The sequence below is a fragment of the Hyperolius riggenbachi genome, chromosome 8 (assembly GCF_040937935.1).
Source record: "Hyperolius riggenbachi isolate aHypRig1 chromosome 8, aHypRig1.pri, whole genome shotgun sequence".
In the NCBI taxonomy this organism is placed as follows: domain Eukaryota; kingdom Metazoa; phylum Chordata; class Amphibia; order Anura; family Hyperoliidae; genus Hyperolius; species Hyperolius riggenbachi.
The window spans coordinates 105,762,727-105,779,205 of record NC_090653.1 but is presented as its reverse complement, the minus strand read 5'-3'; the positions used below and the strand labels follow the sequence as shown (position 1 = coordinate 105,779,205).

At 44.8% G+C, this 16,479-nt stretch overlaps 1 protein-coding gene across 8 annotated transcripts in view; it reads left to right on the top strand.

Moving 5' to 3' along the window:
• MAP7D3 (MAP7 domain containing 3) overlaps window positions 1-7,887 on the top strand; it is a 119,397-nt gene extending 111,510 nt beyond the window's left edge. For all 8 annotated transcript variants that reach the window (XM_068250974.1, XM_068250979.1, XM_068250975.1 and 5 more), the window contains one exon: window positions 5,567-7,887. In XM_068250974.1, the coding sequence (XP_068107075.1) occupies window positions 5,567-5,574 (8 nt within the window). In that variant the 3' untranslated portion in view covers window positions 5,575-7,887. The remainder of the gene's footprint in view (window positions 1-5,566) is intronic.
• Window positions 7,888-16,479: the final 8,592 nt, after the last annotated feature.

Sequence of the window (16,479 nt, the reverse complement as noted above, 5' to 3'; positions counted from 1 at the left end):
TTTCAGACCGTAGAGTGAAATTCCACTTTCAACTAACCTTGCAACTAACATGTCAATACAACACGTCTAATATAATGTTATTAAAAATCTTTTAATATGAAAACAAATTATACATTTCCAAAACTACCTGTTTCTCTGCAACATAGGTTGTTCAGCATTGCTCTCCATTGCAGAGCTGACCCCATTCAATTACAGGGGGATGTCCAAAGTCCGGCCCAGGGGGCAAATGCAGCTCACCTGGCCTTTTCTGGTGTCCCCAAAGCTCTCTACAGTTAATTCCATATGGCCTGCAGGCCATAGCTGTGGTGCCGCACGCAGGGGCCACCTTATGTTGTCATTCTGCCGCCTGTAAGTCTTCAGCAGCCACCACTGTGCTTGCATACTGAAAAGGACATGCTAACTGCAGACGGGTATATAGGTTATTTACAGTGGAAATGTTTAATTTGACAAAATGTCACTGGCATAGTGTACCTAACTGCAATCCACAAACTGTGTTTAATTTCGCTAGTTCAGCATCCTGGCACACTCGAGAACGGCAATATGACCCTTGGCCTAAAAAGTTTAAACACCACTGAAGTACAGTGAGTGTGACAGCACTGCTTTGCACACAACATTCATGCAGCAGTGCATTGTCAGGACACAGTGATTTTTAACCACTTGAGGACCTAGGGCTTTACCCCCCTTAAGGACCGGCCACTTTTTTTCCATTCAGACCACTGCAGCTTTCACGGTTTATTGCTCGTTCATACAACCTACCACCTAAATGAATTTTGGCTCCTTTTCTTGTCACTAATAAAGCTTTCTTTTGGTGCTATTTGATGGCTCCTGCGATTTTTACTTTTTATTATATTCATCAAAAAAGACATGAATTTTGGCAAAAAAAATGTTTTTTTTTAACTTTCTGTGCTGACATTTTTCAAATAAAGTAAAATTTCTGTATACATGCAGCGCGAAACATGTGGACAAACATGTTTTTGATAAAAAAAAAAAACATTCAGTGTATATTTATTGGTTTGGGTAAAAGTTATAGCGTTTACAAACTATGGTGCAAAAAGTGAATTTTCCCATTTTCAAGCATCTATGACTTTTCTGACCACCTGACATGTTTCATGAGGGGCTAGAATTCCAGGATAGTATAAATACCCCCCAAATGACCCCATTTTGGAAAGAAGACATCCCCAAAGTATTCACTGAGAGGCATAGTGAGTTCATAGAAGATATTAATTTTTGTCACAAGTAAGCGGAAAATGACACTTTGACAAAAAAAAAAAAAAGTTTCCATTTCTTCTAACTTGCGACAAATAAAAATGAAATCTGCCACGGACTCACCATGCCCCTCTCTGAATATCTTGAAGTGTCTACTTTCCAAAATGGGGTCATTTGTGGGGTGTGTTTACTGTCCTCGCATTTTGGGGGGTGCTAATTTGTAAGCACCCCAGTAAAGCCTAAAAGTGCTCATTGGACTTTGGGCCCCTTAGCGCAGTTAGGCTGCAAAAAAGTGCCACACATGTGGTATTGCCGTACTCAGGAGAAGTAGTATAATGTGTTTTGGGGTGTATTTTTACACATACCGATGCTGGGTGGGAGAAATATCTCTGTAAATGACAATTTTTTAATTTTTTTACACACAATTGTCCATTTACAGAGATCTTTCTCCCACTCAGCATGGGTATGTGTAAAAATACACCCCAAAACACATTATACTACTTCTCCTGAGTACGGCGATACCACATGTGTGGCACTTTTTTGCACCCTAACTGCGCTAAGGGGCCCAAAGTCCAATGAGTACCTTTAGGATTTCACAGGTCATTTTGAGAAATTTCGTTTCAAGACTACTCCTCACGGTTTAGGGCCCCTAAAATGCCAGGACAGTATAGGAACCCCACAAATGACCCCATTTTAGAAAGAAGACACCCCAAGGTATTCTGTTAGTAGTACGGTGAGTTCATAGAAGATTTTATTTTTTGTCACAAGTTAGCGGAAAATGACACTTTGTGAAAAAACCCAATAAAAATCAATTTCCGCTAACTTGTGACAAAAAATACAATCTTCTATGAACTCACCGTACTACTAACAGAATACCTTGGGGTGTCTTCTTTCTAAAATGGGGTCATTTGTGGGGTTCCTATACTGTCCCGGCATTTTAGGGGCCCTAAACCGTGAGGAGTAGTCTTGAAACGAAATTTCTCAAAATGACCTGTGAAATCCTAAAGGTACTCATTGGACTTTGGGCCCCTTAGCGCAGTTAGGGTGCAAAAAAGTGCCACACATGTGGTATCGCCGTACTCTGGAGAAGTAGTACAATGTGTTTTGGGGTGTATTTTTACACATACCCATGCTGGGTGGGAGAAATAACTCTGTAAATGGACAATTGTGTGTAAAAAAATCAAAAGATTGTCATTTACAGAGGTATTTCTCCCACCCAGCATGGGTATGTGTAAAAATACACCCCAAAACACATTATACTACTTCTCCCGAGTACGGCGATACCACATGATTGGCACTTTTTTGCAGCCTAACTGCGCTAAGGGGCCCAAAGTCCAATGAGTACCTTTAGGATTTCACAGGTCATTTTTGTTTCAAGACTACTCCTCACGGTTTAGGGCCCCTAAAATTCCAGGGCAGTATAGGAACCCCACTAATGACCCTATTTTAGAAAGAAGACACCCCAAGGTATTCCGTTAGGTGTATGGCGAGTTCATAGAAGATTTTATTTTTTGTCACAAGTTAGTGAAAAATGACACTTTGTGAAAAAAAAAAAAAAAAATCAATTTCCGCTAACTTTTGACAAAAAATAAAATCTTCTATGAACTCGTCATACACCTAACAGAATACATTGGGGTGTCTTTTTTCTAAAATGGGGTCAGTTTGTGGGGTTCCTATACCGCCCTGGCATTTTACGGGCCCAAAACCGTGAGTAGTCTGGAAACCAAATGTCTAAAAATGACTGTTCAGGGGTATAAGCATCTGCAAATTTTGATGACAGGTGGTCTATGAGGGGGCGAATTTTGTGGAACCGGTCATATGCAGGGTGGCCTTTTAGATGACAGGTTGTATTGGGCCTGATCTGATGGATAGGAGTGCTAGGGGGGTGACAGGAGGTGATTAATGGGCGTCTCAGGGGGTGGTTAGAGGGGAAAATAGATGCAATCAATGCACTGGGGAGGTGATCGGAAGGGGGTCTGAGGGGGATCTGAGGGTTTGGCCGAGTGATCAGGAGCCCACACGGGGCAAATTAGGGCCTGATCTGATGGGTAGGTGTGCTAGGGGGTGACAGGAGGTGATTGATGGGTGTCTCAAGGTGTGATTAGAGGGGGGAATAGATGCAAGCAATGCACTGGCGAGGTGATCAGGGCTGGGGTCTGAGGGCATTCTGAGGGTGTGGGCGGGTGATTGAGTGCCCTAGTTGCAGATAGGGGTCTAATCTGATAGGTAGCAGTGACAGGGGGTGATTGATGGGTAATTAGTGGGTGTTTAGGGTAGAGAACAGATATAAACACTGCACTTGGGAGGTGATCTGACGTCGGATCTGCGGGCGAACTATTGGTGTGGGTGGGTGATCAGATTGCCCGCAAGGGGCAGGTTAGGGGCTGATTGATGAGTGGCAGTGACAGGGGGTGATTGATGGGTGGCAGTGCCAGGGGGTGATTGATGGGTGGCAGTGACAGGGGGTGATTGATGGGTGATTGACAGGTGATCAGTGGGTTATTACAGGGAAGAACAGATGTAACTAATGCACTGGCGAATTGATAAGGGGGGGGGGGGGGGGGTCTGAGGGCAATTTGAGACGTGTAGGCAGGTGATTGGGTGCCCGCGAGGGGCAGATTAGGGTCTGATCTGATGGGTAACAGTGACAGGTGGTGATAGGGGTGGGTGATAGGTAATTAGTGGGTGTTTAAGGTAGATAACAGATGTAAACACTGCACTTGGGAGGTGATCTGACGTCGGATCTGCGGGCGATCTATTGGTGTGGGTGGGTGATCAGATTGCCCGCAAGGGGCAGATTGATGGGTGGCAGTGCCATGGGGTGATGGGTGGCAGTGACAGGGGGTGATTGATGGGTGATTGACAGGTGATCAGTGGGTTATTACAGGGAAGCACAGATGTAAATATTGCACTGGCGAATTGATAAGGTGGGTCTGAGGGCAATCTGAGCGTGTAGGCGGGTAATTGGGTGCCCGCAAGGGGCAGATTAGGGTCTGATCTGATGGGTAACGGTGACAGGTGGTGATAGGGGGTGATTGATTGGTAATTAGTGGGTGTTAAGGGTAGATAACAGATGTAAGCACTGCACTTGGGAGGTGATCTGACGTCGGATCTGCGGGCGATCTATTGGTGTGGGTGGGTGATCAGATTGCCCGCAAGGGGCAGGTTAGGGGCTGATTGATGGGTGGCAGTGACAGGGGGTGATTGATGGGTGATTGACAGGTGATCAGGGGGATAGATGCATACAGTACACAGGGAGGGGGGGGGGGTCTGGGGAGAATCTGAGGGGTGGGGGGTGATCAGGAGGGGGCAGGGGGGGGGGGGATAAAAAAGCGTTTACACATAGTGACGGAGTGATTGATGGGTGATTAGGGGGGTGATTGGGTGCAAACAGGGGCCTGGGGGGTGGGCAGGGGGGGGGGGGTCTGAGGGGTGCTGTGGGCGATCTAGGGCAGGGGGGGAGAAATCAGTGTGCTTGGGTGGGACATAGGGTGGCTGCAGCCTGCCCTAGTGGTCCCTCGGACATTGGGACCACCAGGGCAGGAGGCAGCCTGTATAATACACTTTGTAAACATTACACAGTGTATTATACACTTTGTATGCGGCGATCGCGGGGTTAACATCCCGCCGGCGCTTCCGTATGGCCGGCGGGATGTTGCGGCGGGTGAGCGGAGAGAGGCGCCGGCGGAGGATCGCGTCACGGATGACGCGATCGCTCCGCCCATGCCCTTACAAGGACCGCCGCCTCTCGTCTATACGGTGGTCCTTGCGGGGTCCACTTCCCGACCGCCTCTGTGCGTTAGGCGGTCGGGAAGTGGTTAAATCGCAAAGCCTTCATGAAATTTGAAAAATCGCATTGTACCAGTGTGTACAGGTCTTCACGATTTTCTTGATTTTTCAACCTTGCAATTAAAAAATGTGTGCGATGTTAAAAGCGCAGCAGTGTGTACAGGCCCTAATAGGCATTGCAGAAGTTAGTGCCTGGGCACACTATAGTGTTGCTGAGCTAATTTACATGGCCACACAACACTAATTTACATATCTGCAACATGAGTTTACATATATGCAATGCTAAATTGTATAGACTTTCAACACTAGTTTACATTTCTCTGCAAATATAATTTTAGGTTTTCTTGCAAATTTGTATAGCAATTGTACGGGGATTGCTTTAACGTGAAGTGATCATAGAAGATTGTTTCTGAACATTGTTCCAGTTGACATGTTGCGATTGGCAACCACTGCCAAGGTGACTTGTATATTCATCCTTGCAGGGCCTTTGGTTTTGTAATTATGTAACAACATCCTATTGTGTTATAACTTTTGATGTCCCACTAATTCATGTTTTCTTTTCTCCCTGTAGAGATATGACACTTTCTCAGTCCTGACTTGGTCTGATTGCACTTCGCTCTCCAGTATTTAATAAAGCGCTGAAGCCTTGTTGTTAAAAGCTGCTATTTCAACATGTTGCTTAACTGCGGAATCTTTTGGCAACAGAAGGAACTGAGGTTATACCGTCATGACATTTCAGGGAGAATATGTTGGCCGGGGCACTCGTTTTTTGCTTTGTTGTGCAGTACCACAGGGTCTCAGAAGTTTACTATCCATTTTGTGAAATCCTTTTATTGGCGGATTTTTACAATGATCTGTTAAGATGATGTTCTCTTATGTCAGGAAATTCAAATAAGCCAGTTACTGTTGATAGTTGGTCTGTTTAGGCACTTACGCACTTGAAGATTGCTGGCTGTTACTCAAAGGGCAAACGTGTATTTGTTTAGAATTGCAGGGAAAAGAATGCCAGCACAGTATAGTCTGATGGTTTCCCTTATAGCTAAGGAAGAGTATACCGTAACTAACGCTACAAGAATAAGGTTCTTGCTCACACACATTAGAAGCCCAAATACTGTTGGTCAGATCAGACAGAATTCATTCGGAAACAGCTAAAGCATTGTAGAGCGTGTTCCTGTTTAACCAACAGGCTGTGTGATTCCCAGCATGCCTGCTCATGTCGTGTATGTCCTGGATCACAACAGCCTGTCTTTGTCCTCATTTTTTTTTTAACATTTCATTTTTTTTCATTTACATATATTTAAGTTACATTTGTAAGTATTTTATTGTGTACATAAACAGCAGTATTAGACAACTACTTGACCTTTTTGATGTTTTTGTTGGATCTCGGACTAGTTTTTACAAGAATTTAGTTGAGTGCTATGTGGCCTGTCCCTAGGTGCTATCAGCAGGTCCCGTAGTGAACACATGTGACGTCACGCAGGCACTATGACTGATGAACGTAAGGGCTTCAGTATCTCAGTGTGTTTTTGTACTAAAAACTGGCAGCGCTGCCCTGTTTACCAATCGGCTTCCTGCTTTGTTGCCCTAGTGAAAAGCAGAAACAGTTTACAGTGTAAGATACAGTCTGAATTGCAGATAAGGCCACTCATGAGTTTGGATAAATTAAGCAGTTTCAGAGTTAATCATCAAACAAATTCATTTCTGTACAAATAACAATTCATTCCAGCGCTACCTGTCAACCCAATCCTATAAATTATTTCCATTTTTTCTTGGGGAGGGTGGGTTTCCCAGAAGACAGGCCAGCAGCAGGTGAAAAATATATACCCCTATTCCAAGCGCCCTTTACCTCCCTTTCAAAATAACCGTTTCAGAGTTAAGTCCTCAGAAGCAGCACACATTGTTCTTTAGTGCTGCCAGATACTGGTTCAGAAACCTTTCTGTAACACTTTTGGCAAGTTTGAGGACTAAGATTAAAATTAAATTCATTTATTTGGGCTTGCCTTTACATATGTAAAGTATAAGATTTTGCCTGGAGCCATGTGTTTTGTTTAGGCACTAGGATTGTGGAAATATATGCAGGATAAACTATAAAGTAGTCTTCAGGGACCTCTCAGTGTCTTTGTTTCTAGACACCCAGTTTAATTTAGCAGGCACTCCTGTATGTATACATATATGCATTAGTGATCTTTTTGAGGAAGTATTTATTGAAATGTACTTGACGCTTACATGCAGGGTGGTGATGGCACAGAGGAGGGGATCTTCAGTTTCATGGTAGCAGAGGGTTTTTTATGAGTTTGTTGGTATATCTACAGATGTGAAGACCATAATAAATGAATGTTTCTGTCTACCCTCTCCAATATTACAGCAGTTGTGAAAAGCACGCAGTCACTTACAGACATGAGATGGATGTTTCCAGATAGGGAGACATTGTGATGTCTGTAGGTGCTTCTCTAAATGTGATGGACCAGCCACACTTCTGGGAAGAATGTGATCAGCCTGTTGGTTTTTTGCCAGCCTCCATTGTAATTTCCTTGTGAAAAGTTACGTCAGTTTGTCTCTTCCTCCACTGATCATACATCTGTGCTGGGTTGCACAACGGGAGAGATGATTGGCTATCCCCTCATGTCTGTAGGTAGCTTGACTGAAATCTAAATATCAGTTCTTAGCCATATCACAAGGACTGCACAATGTCACTTGTTCCCACTGTAGTAGTACTGTTACCATAAACTCTGGTTCAGGACAAGGAAACTTGTAAGAGACTGATGTGGAGGCTACCATCTTTATTCTCTTTTACACAGTTCCATTTACTCACTGGTTGTGCAAATCCTCAACTTATTTACTTTTTTCACTGAAGAATACAGGTTGGGTGTTCTAGCTTAAAGGGAACCTTAAAGGGAAGGTTCAAGCAAAATACAAAAATGAGTTTCACTTACCTGGGGCTTCTACCAGCCCCATGCAGCCATCCTGTGCCCTCGTAGTCACCCACTGCTGCTCCAGTCCCCCGCTGGCAGCTTGCCGACCTCGGAGGTCGGGGGCCCCATTGCGTACGTTTTTATGCATTCCCGCTAGTGCAGGAACATTAACACATACATTTTTACGCGTTACTGGTTCAATGCGTACATTTTTACGCATGGAACCTGTAATGCGTAAAAGTGTACTTCTTAATGTTCCTGCACTAGCAGGAATGCGTAAAAATGTATGCAATGCGTCCCGCCGACCTCCGAGGTCAGCAAGCTGCCAGCGGGGGATTGGAGCAGCAGTGAGTGACTACGAGGGCACAGGATGGCTGCATGGGACTGGTAGAAGCCCCAGGTAAGTGAAAAACTCATTTTTTATTTTGCTTGGACATTCCCTTTAACTCAAAAAAAAGAAAAAAAAAAAAAAAAAAAAGTTTCACTTACCTGGGGCCATCCTGTGCCCTCGCAGTCACTCATGGCTCCTCCAGTCCCCTGCCGCTAGCTAGTTTCGTTTTTGCCGAAACTGAGTCGGCGGGCCACCACGTGTACCTTTGCACGCGTTCCCGATGGTGCAGGAAGCTATTGCGGACGTCAACGCATACATAAACATTTACGTGTTGACGTCCGCGATAGCTTCCTGCACCAGCAGGAACGCATGCAAAGGTACGCGTGGTGGCCCGCCGACTCCGAGTCGGCAAAACGAAACTAGCTGGCGGCAGGGGGCCGCAGGAGCCGTGAGTGACTGCGATGGCTGCAGTGGGCTGGTAGATGCCCCAGGCAAGTGCAATTCTTTATATATATTTTTTAGGGTTAAAAATAAATAAAACGTGTCCAGGTTTTCTGTGCATATCAATTTATTGCGTACAGAATTAAATTATTTAAAAGTTGTTTCTTCTCTTAAACATGGAAATTTCTCTTTACATTTGTAGCAACATTTTTGTTTACAGTTTGAGTTATGGGAAGCAGGAGGTGTTATGAGAAGCAGGAGGTGTTATGAGGATGAAATAGATTGCAAGCAGTATATGATATGAGACAGTTTCCTCTTTATACGCTGATCTCCCATATAGAGTTCTATGACCGTCCCAGACTCAGCTTTGTAGAGTTATTCAGACAGAGCAGTGCCTTAGGTAATCTGAAATGATATGTATTTTTGTATGAACACTGTCATTCTAGCAGAGACAATCTAACGCCTATAAGTGCTTCTATTTTGTGTGCAACTGTTACCTGTTCATTTCCTAGTTACAGCTACTATGTAAATATACAAGCACTGTAAAACTTTACAAATGAAATGAAACTCATGTCATAATAAACATATTGTTTAAACATAGTAAAATGGTTTCATTTCCATTTATTTTCAAGACCATTTCTTCTTCAAATGTAAAAATGACGATGTACAGTTATACTCCTTACAGGTGTGTTGTTGCTGTCAATGGGTCTTTTTTAAAGTAAAAAAAAAAAAAGCCAGATACTTCAAGAGACTCTGAAGTCTCCTATAAATAAGATTTTTACTTTAAAAACCTCTTTAACCTAATTGCCCCTCTTGAAATGCCGTATCACCGCTGCTGACAAAGCCATAAATCACCCCTAATTACCCCCGCAAAATCCATGACTTTCTTGGTCGTGGATTTTGCTGCTGAAGGAGGCAGAGCTTTCAGCTACTCTGTCTCCATGTGCGTATCTCCGCCTCTCCCCCTCTATGCAGAAGGAGTCCTGCGATGTCCCCCATGTAATTTGGAGTGATTTATGGCTTTGTCAGTGGCAGGGATGCGCCATTTTAGGAGGGGCAAATAGGTTAGAGAGGTTTTTAAAGTAAAAACCTTGTTTTTAGGAGACTTCAGAGTCTCTTTAATGTGACCCTCCAGACTAAAATCTACTCGGCAGCACTGAAAAGGCTTGGTGTTTCTTTAACAGTTTCACAGCATCAGGACTTTGTTTTTCTTACCAAAGCCTCATTTTTAGCTGCACAGAAGCTAAGCTCCGCCCCATCAAAGAAAACTGTCCGGGCATTTTCCCCCCTGATGCTGTACAAAGCATGATGGGATTTCTGATTTCGTTGCTTAGCAACTGGGAGAGGTGATCAGGACACAGGACCGTTGGAACTATCTCATGCTTCCTGTCACCTCCTTTCAACCAAAAAGATGGCTGCCCTCATGAAATCACAAACATTGATCTGTTCTTTTAAAACAGGGTGGGTAAGAGATTATATTACCTATCTATTTTAATTAACATACCTAATGTAACTTAACCACTTGCCGACCGCCCACAGCCCATGGGCGGCGGCAAAGTGGACGCCTAAAGGACCGCAATACGCCTTCAGGCGGCGCGTCCTTTAGGCATGCCGGGGGAGCGATCGCGTCATTGATGACGCGCGCTTCCCCCGGCAACTGGCTCCGCCCACCCGCCGTAACATCCCGCCGGCCATACGGAAGCGCCGGCGGGATGTTAACCCCGCGATCGCCGCTACAAAGTGTATAATACACTTTGTAATGTATACAAAGTGTATTATACAGGCTGCCTCCTGCCCTGGTGGTCCCAGTGTCCGAGGGACCACCAGGGCAGGCTGCAGCCACCCTAGTCTGCACCCAAACACACTGATCTGCCCCCCCCGCCCACTGATCGCCCACAGCACCCCTCAGACCCCCCCTTGCCCACCCCCCAGACCCCTGTTTGCACCCAATCACCCCCCTAATAACCCATCAATCACTCCCTGTCACTATCTGTCAACGCTATTTTTTTTTTATCCCTGCCCCCTCCTGATCACCCCCCCACCCCTCAGATTCTCCCCAGACCCCCCCCCCCCCCCCACCAGACCCACCACCCCCATGTACTGTATGCATCTATCACCTCTGATCACCTGTCAATCACCCATCAATCACCCCCTGTCACTGCCACCCAACAATCAGCCCCTAACCTGCCCCTTGCGGGCAATCTGATCACCCACCCACACCAATAGATCGCCCGCAGATCCGACATCAGATCACCTCCCAAATCCATTGTTTACATCTATTCTCTCCTCTAAACACCCACTAATTACCCATCAATCACCCATCAATCACCCCCTATCACCACCTGTCACTTTTACCTATCAGATCAGACCCTAATCTGCCCCTTGCGGGCACCCAATCACCCGCCAACACGCTCAGATTGCCCTCTGACCCCCCCTTATCAATTCACCAGTGCATTAATTACATCTGTCCTTCCCTGTAATAACCCACTGATCACCTGCCAATCACCTGCCAATCACCTATCACCCATCAATCACCCCCTGTCACTGCCACCCAACAATCAGCCCCTAACCTGCCCCTTGCGGGCAAACTGATCACCCACCCACACCAATAGATCGCCCGCAGATCCGACATCAGATCACCACCCAAGCGCAGTGTTTCCATCTATTCTCTCCTCTAAACACCCACTAATTACCCATCAATCACCCCCTATCACCACCTGTCACTGTTACCCATCAGATCAGACCCTAATCTGCCCCTTGCGGGCACCCAATCACCCGCCTACACGCTCAGATTGCCCTCAGACCCCCCTTATCAATTCGCCAGGGCAATATTTACATCTGTCCTTCCCTGTAATAACCCACTGATCACCTGTCAATCACCCCCTGTCACTGCCACCCATCAATCACCCCTGTCACTGCCACCCATCAATCAGCCCCTAACCTGCCCCTTGCGGGCAAACTGATCACCCACCCACACCAATAGATCGCCCGCAGATCCGACATCAGATCACCACCCAAGCGCAGTGTTTCCATCTATTCTCTCCTCTAAACACCCACTAATTACCCATCAATCACCCCCTATCACCACCTGTCACTGTTACCCATCAGATCAGACCCTAATCTGCCCCTTGCGGGCACCCAATCACCCGCCTACACGCTCAGATTGCCCTCAGACCCCCCCTTATCAATTCGCCAGGGCATTATTTACATCTGTCCTTCCCTGTAATAACCCACTGATCACCTGTCAATCACCTATCAATCACCCATCAATCACCCCCTGTCACTGCCACCCATCAATCACCCGCTGTCACTGCCACCCATCAATCAGCCCCTAACCTGCCCCTTGCGGGCAATCTGATCACCCACCCACACCAATAGATCGCCCGCAGATCCGACGTCCGATCACCTCCCAAGTGCAGTGTTCACATCTGTTCTCTACCCTAAACACCCACTAATTACCCATCAATCACCCCCTGTCACTGCTACCTATCAGATTAGACCCCTATCTGCCCCTAGTGCACTCAATCACCCGCCCACACCCTCAGAATGCCCTCAGACCCCAGCCCTGATCACCTCGCCAGTGCATTGCTTGCATCTATTCCCCCCTCTAATCACACCTTGAGACACCCATCAATCACCTCCTGTCACCCCCTAGCACACCTACCCATCAGATCAGGCCCTAATTTGCCCCGTGTGGGCTCCTGATCACTCGGCCAAACCCTCAGATCCCCCTCAGACCCCCTTCCGATCACCTCCCCAGTGCATTGATTGCATCTATTTTCCCCTCTAACCACCCCCTGAGACACCCATCAATCACCTCCTGTCACCCCCCTAGCACTCCTATCCATCAGATCAGGCCCAATACAACCTGTCATCTAAAAGGCCACCCTGCTTATGACCGGTTCCACAAAATTCGCCCCCTCATAGACCACCTGTCATCAAAATTTGCAGATGCTTATACCCCTGTACAGTCATTTTGAGACATTTGGTTTCCAGACTACTCACGGTTTTGGGCCCGTAAAATGCCAGGGCGGTATAGGAACCCCACAAGTGACCCCATTTTAGAAAAAAAGACACCCCAAGGTATTCTGTTAGGTGTATGACGAGTTCATAGAAGATTTTATTTTTTGTCAAAAGTTAGCGGAAATTGATTTTTATTGGGTTTTTTTCACAAAGTGTCATTTTTCACTAACTTGTGACAAAAAATAAAATCTTCTATGAACTCGCCATACACCTAACGGAATACCTTGGGGTGTCTTCTTTCTAAAATGGGGTCACTTGTGGGGTTCCTATACTGCCCTGGCATTTTAGGGGCCCTAAACCGCGAGGAGTAGTCTAGAAAACAAATGCCTCAAAATGACCCGTGAATAGGACGTTGGGCCCCTTAGCGCACCTAGGCTGCAAAAAAGTGTCACACATGTGGTACCGCCGTACTCAGGAAAAGTAGTATAATGTGTTTTGGGGTGTATTTTTACACATACCCATGCTGGGTGGGAGAAATTTCTATGTAAATGGTCAATTGTGTGTAAAACAAATCAAACAATTGTCATTTACAGAGATATTTCTCCCACTTAGCATGGGTATGTGTAAAAATACACCCCAAAACACATTATACTACTTCTCCTGAGTACGGCGGTACCACATGTGTGGCACTTTTTTACACCCTAAGTACGCTAAGGGGCCCAAAGTCCAATGAGTACCTTTAGGATTTCACAGGTCATTTTGCGACATTTGGTTTCAAGACTACTCCTCACGGTTTAGGGCCCCTAAAATGCCAGGGCAGTATAGTAACCCCACAAATGACCCCATTCTAGAAAGAAGACACCCAAAGGTATTCCGTTAGGAGTATGGTGAGTTCATAGAAGATTTTATTTTTTGTCAAAAGTTAGCGGAAAATTGATTTTTATTGTTTTTTTCACAAAGTGTCATTTTCCACTAACTTGTGACAAAAAATAAAATCTTCTATGAACTCACCATACTCCTAACGGAATACCTTGGGGTGTCTTCTTTCTAAAATGGGGTCATTTGTGGGGTTCCTATACTGAACTGGCATTTTAGGGGCCCTAAACCGTGAGGAGTAGTCTGGAAATCAAATTTCGCAAAATGACCTGTGAAATCCTAAAGGTACTCATTGGACTTTGAGCCCTTTAGCGCAGTTAGGGTGCAAAAAAGTGCCACACATGTGGTATTGCCATACTCGGGAGAAGTAGTACAATGTGTTTTGGGGTGTATTTTTACACATACCCATGCTGGGTGGGAGAAATACCTCTGTAAATGACAATCTTTTGATTTTTTTTACACACAATTGTCCATTTACAGAGTTATTTCTTCCACCCAGCATGGGTATGTGTAAAAATACAAGTCCAATGAGCACCTTTAGGCTTTACAGGGGTGCTTACAAATTAGCACCCCCCAAAATGCGAGGACAGTAAACACATCCCACAAATGACCCCATTTTGGAAAGTAGACACTTCAAGGTATTCAGAGAGGGGCATGGTGAGTCCGTGGCAGATTTCATTTTTTTTTTGTCGCAAGTTAGAAGAAATGGATTCTTTTTTTTTTTCTTTTTTTTTTTGTCACAAAGTGTCATTTTCCGCTTACTTGTGACAAAAAATATCTTCTATGAACTATGCCTCTCAGTGAATACTTTGGGATGTCTTCTTTCCAAAATGGGGTCATTTGGGGGGTATTTATACTATCCTGGAATTCTAGCCCCTCATGAAACATGACAGGGGGTCAGAAAAGTCATAGATGCTTGAAAATGGCAAAATTCACTTTTTGCACCATAGTTTGTAAACGCTATAACTTTTACCCAAACCAATAAATATACACTGAATGGTTTTTTTTTTTAATCAAAAACATGTTTGTCCACATTTTTCGCGCTGCATGTATACAGAAATTTTACTTTATTTGAAAATTGTCAGCACAGAAAGTTAAAAAAATCATTTTTTTGCCAAAATTCATGTCTTTTTTGATGAATATAATAAAAAGTAAAAATCGCAGGAGCAATCAAATAGCACCAAAAGAAAGCTTTATTAGTGACAAGAAAAGGAGCCAAAATTCATTTAGGTGGTAGGTTGTATGAGCGAGCAATAAACCGTGAAAGCTGCAGTGGTCTGAATAGAAAAAAAGTGGCCGGTCCTTAAGGGGTAGAAAGACTGTGGTCCTCAAGTGGTTAATGAAAGTATGTTTGTTTAGGCTGAAGTTCCTGGGTCCTATAAAGCCTTACCTCTCATCTCCCGGTGCCCTTGTTGCAGCAGCAGCTCCTCCGTTTAAATTCCCCATTACGGGGGACTTCGGGAGCAGAGTCCTCCCAAAGATAGACTGCTCCATACTACGCATGTGCGAATGCTCGAGAGAACGTGCTTGCACGTGCGCAGTATGGAGCGACCCGTCTTTGGGAGCATTTGGGCTCCCGAAGACCTCTGAAGCCTCCCTTCGGTGGCGGACACAGCAGTAATTGACTAAATTGGTAGAGTACTGCTACAGGAGATCCTGCGCTGGACCGGGAGAGGAGAGGGAAGGCTCTATAGGACGCAGAACCTTCCCTCTCCTTAGTAAGTATCTTGTTTTTTTTTAAACGGTCCCCATTGAATTTCAAGAGAACCTTACGTGAAACTCTAGTTCAGAAAGCGATACTTGTCTAATGAGAGAGAAGCCTCTGGATCTTATTGATTGGCAATTATCTCTTGTCTGCACTGTGCTTGGCAAGGGGGAGACCGCTGAGGGAAGCCTCATTAGGAACCTGAGGCTTCCGTCTCTTTTAGACAAGTCTCTCTCTGTGTACCCAAGCTTCGGCTCAGGTACACTTTACAGACTAGCGTTGGATCGGTAGGGTTCAATGAGAGAAATTATGTACATAACACTTCTATATCCTCAGCAACAGTCGGGGTGCCACATGCGGCTTCTGCTGACTGGAATCTGTAGTTTTCCACAGAACTAATGTGGAGATTTTTATGACAGCTCAGCAGCTGCAGAGAAAAATAAACTGCCAGGAGCCAAACTGGACTGGAGACAAGGGGATGACTTAAAGAGACTCTGAAGTCTCTTAAAAATCCTTTTTTTATCCCAAAATATTGTGTAACCTATTAGCCCTTCAGTGTCTCTTTAAATATACTAAGATATCTCCACTGGTCTTTATATCAGAAGTGGTTAGGCAACCCAGAAGCGAATTTCATTAAACTACTAGGAAATTGGTTCCCGTTGGTCATGGGAATGTCGGAAGAAAGTGTGTTGATAATGAAAATGTGAAGGTTTTGTTTGGTGCATTGTTTCTTTCCGTGTGTGTTTGGAGTGGTATAGTGCATGAAGTGTGTTACTGTATGTGTTATTAATGCGAGGGTGTTGGTTGTAAGAGAAGATTGAGGTGAAGCCCTAGAGCCAATCTCATTCTGGGGCAAATAGCATCTTTTGATGTTGGTACAACATATCTGCAATAATAGTGGCATACTGTATTCTCTTTTTTTTTTAGATGTATTTAAAGCGGATGCGAGATGAAAAACTAAATATAACAAGTGACTTGTCTATATATCTTATCTAAAGTTTAGATAGTTTACACAGCAAATCTATTTTCAAACAGCTTCAACAGTATATTAATATTTTTTCCTGTGATACAATGGGAGCAGACATGTTTTCTGCTTGTCACTATTACACACACAGGCAAGCTTATCTGTATCTAGGCATGCTAATCTGCATATTCTGTGAAAACTCCACTCTTATCTCCTCCATTACACAGGCAACTGATCTGTATCTGCACTGCAGCTCTCAGATTGTGAAAACTCTGCCTCTGAAATCTATAGC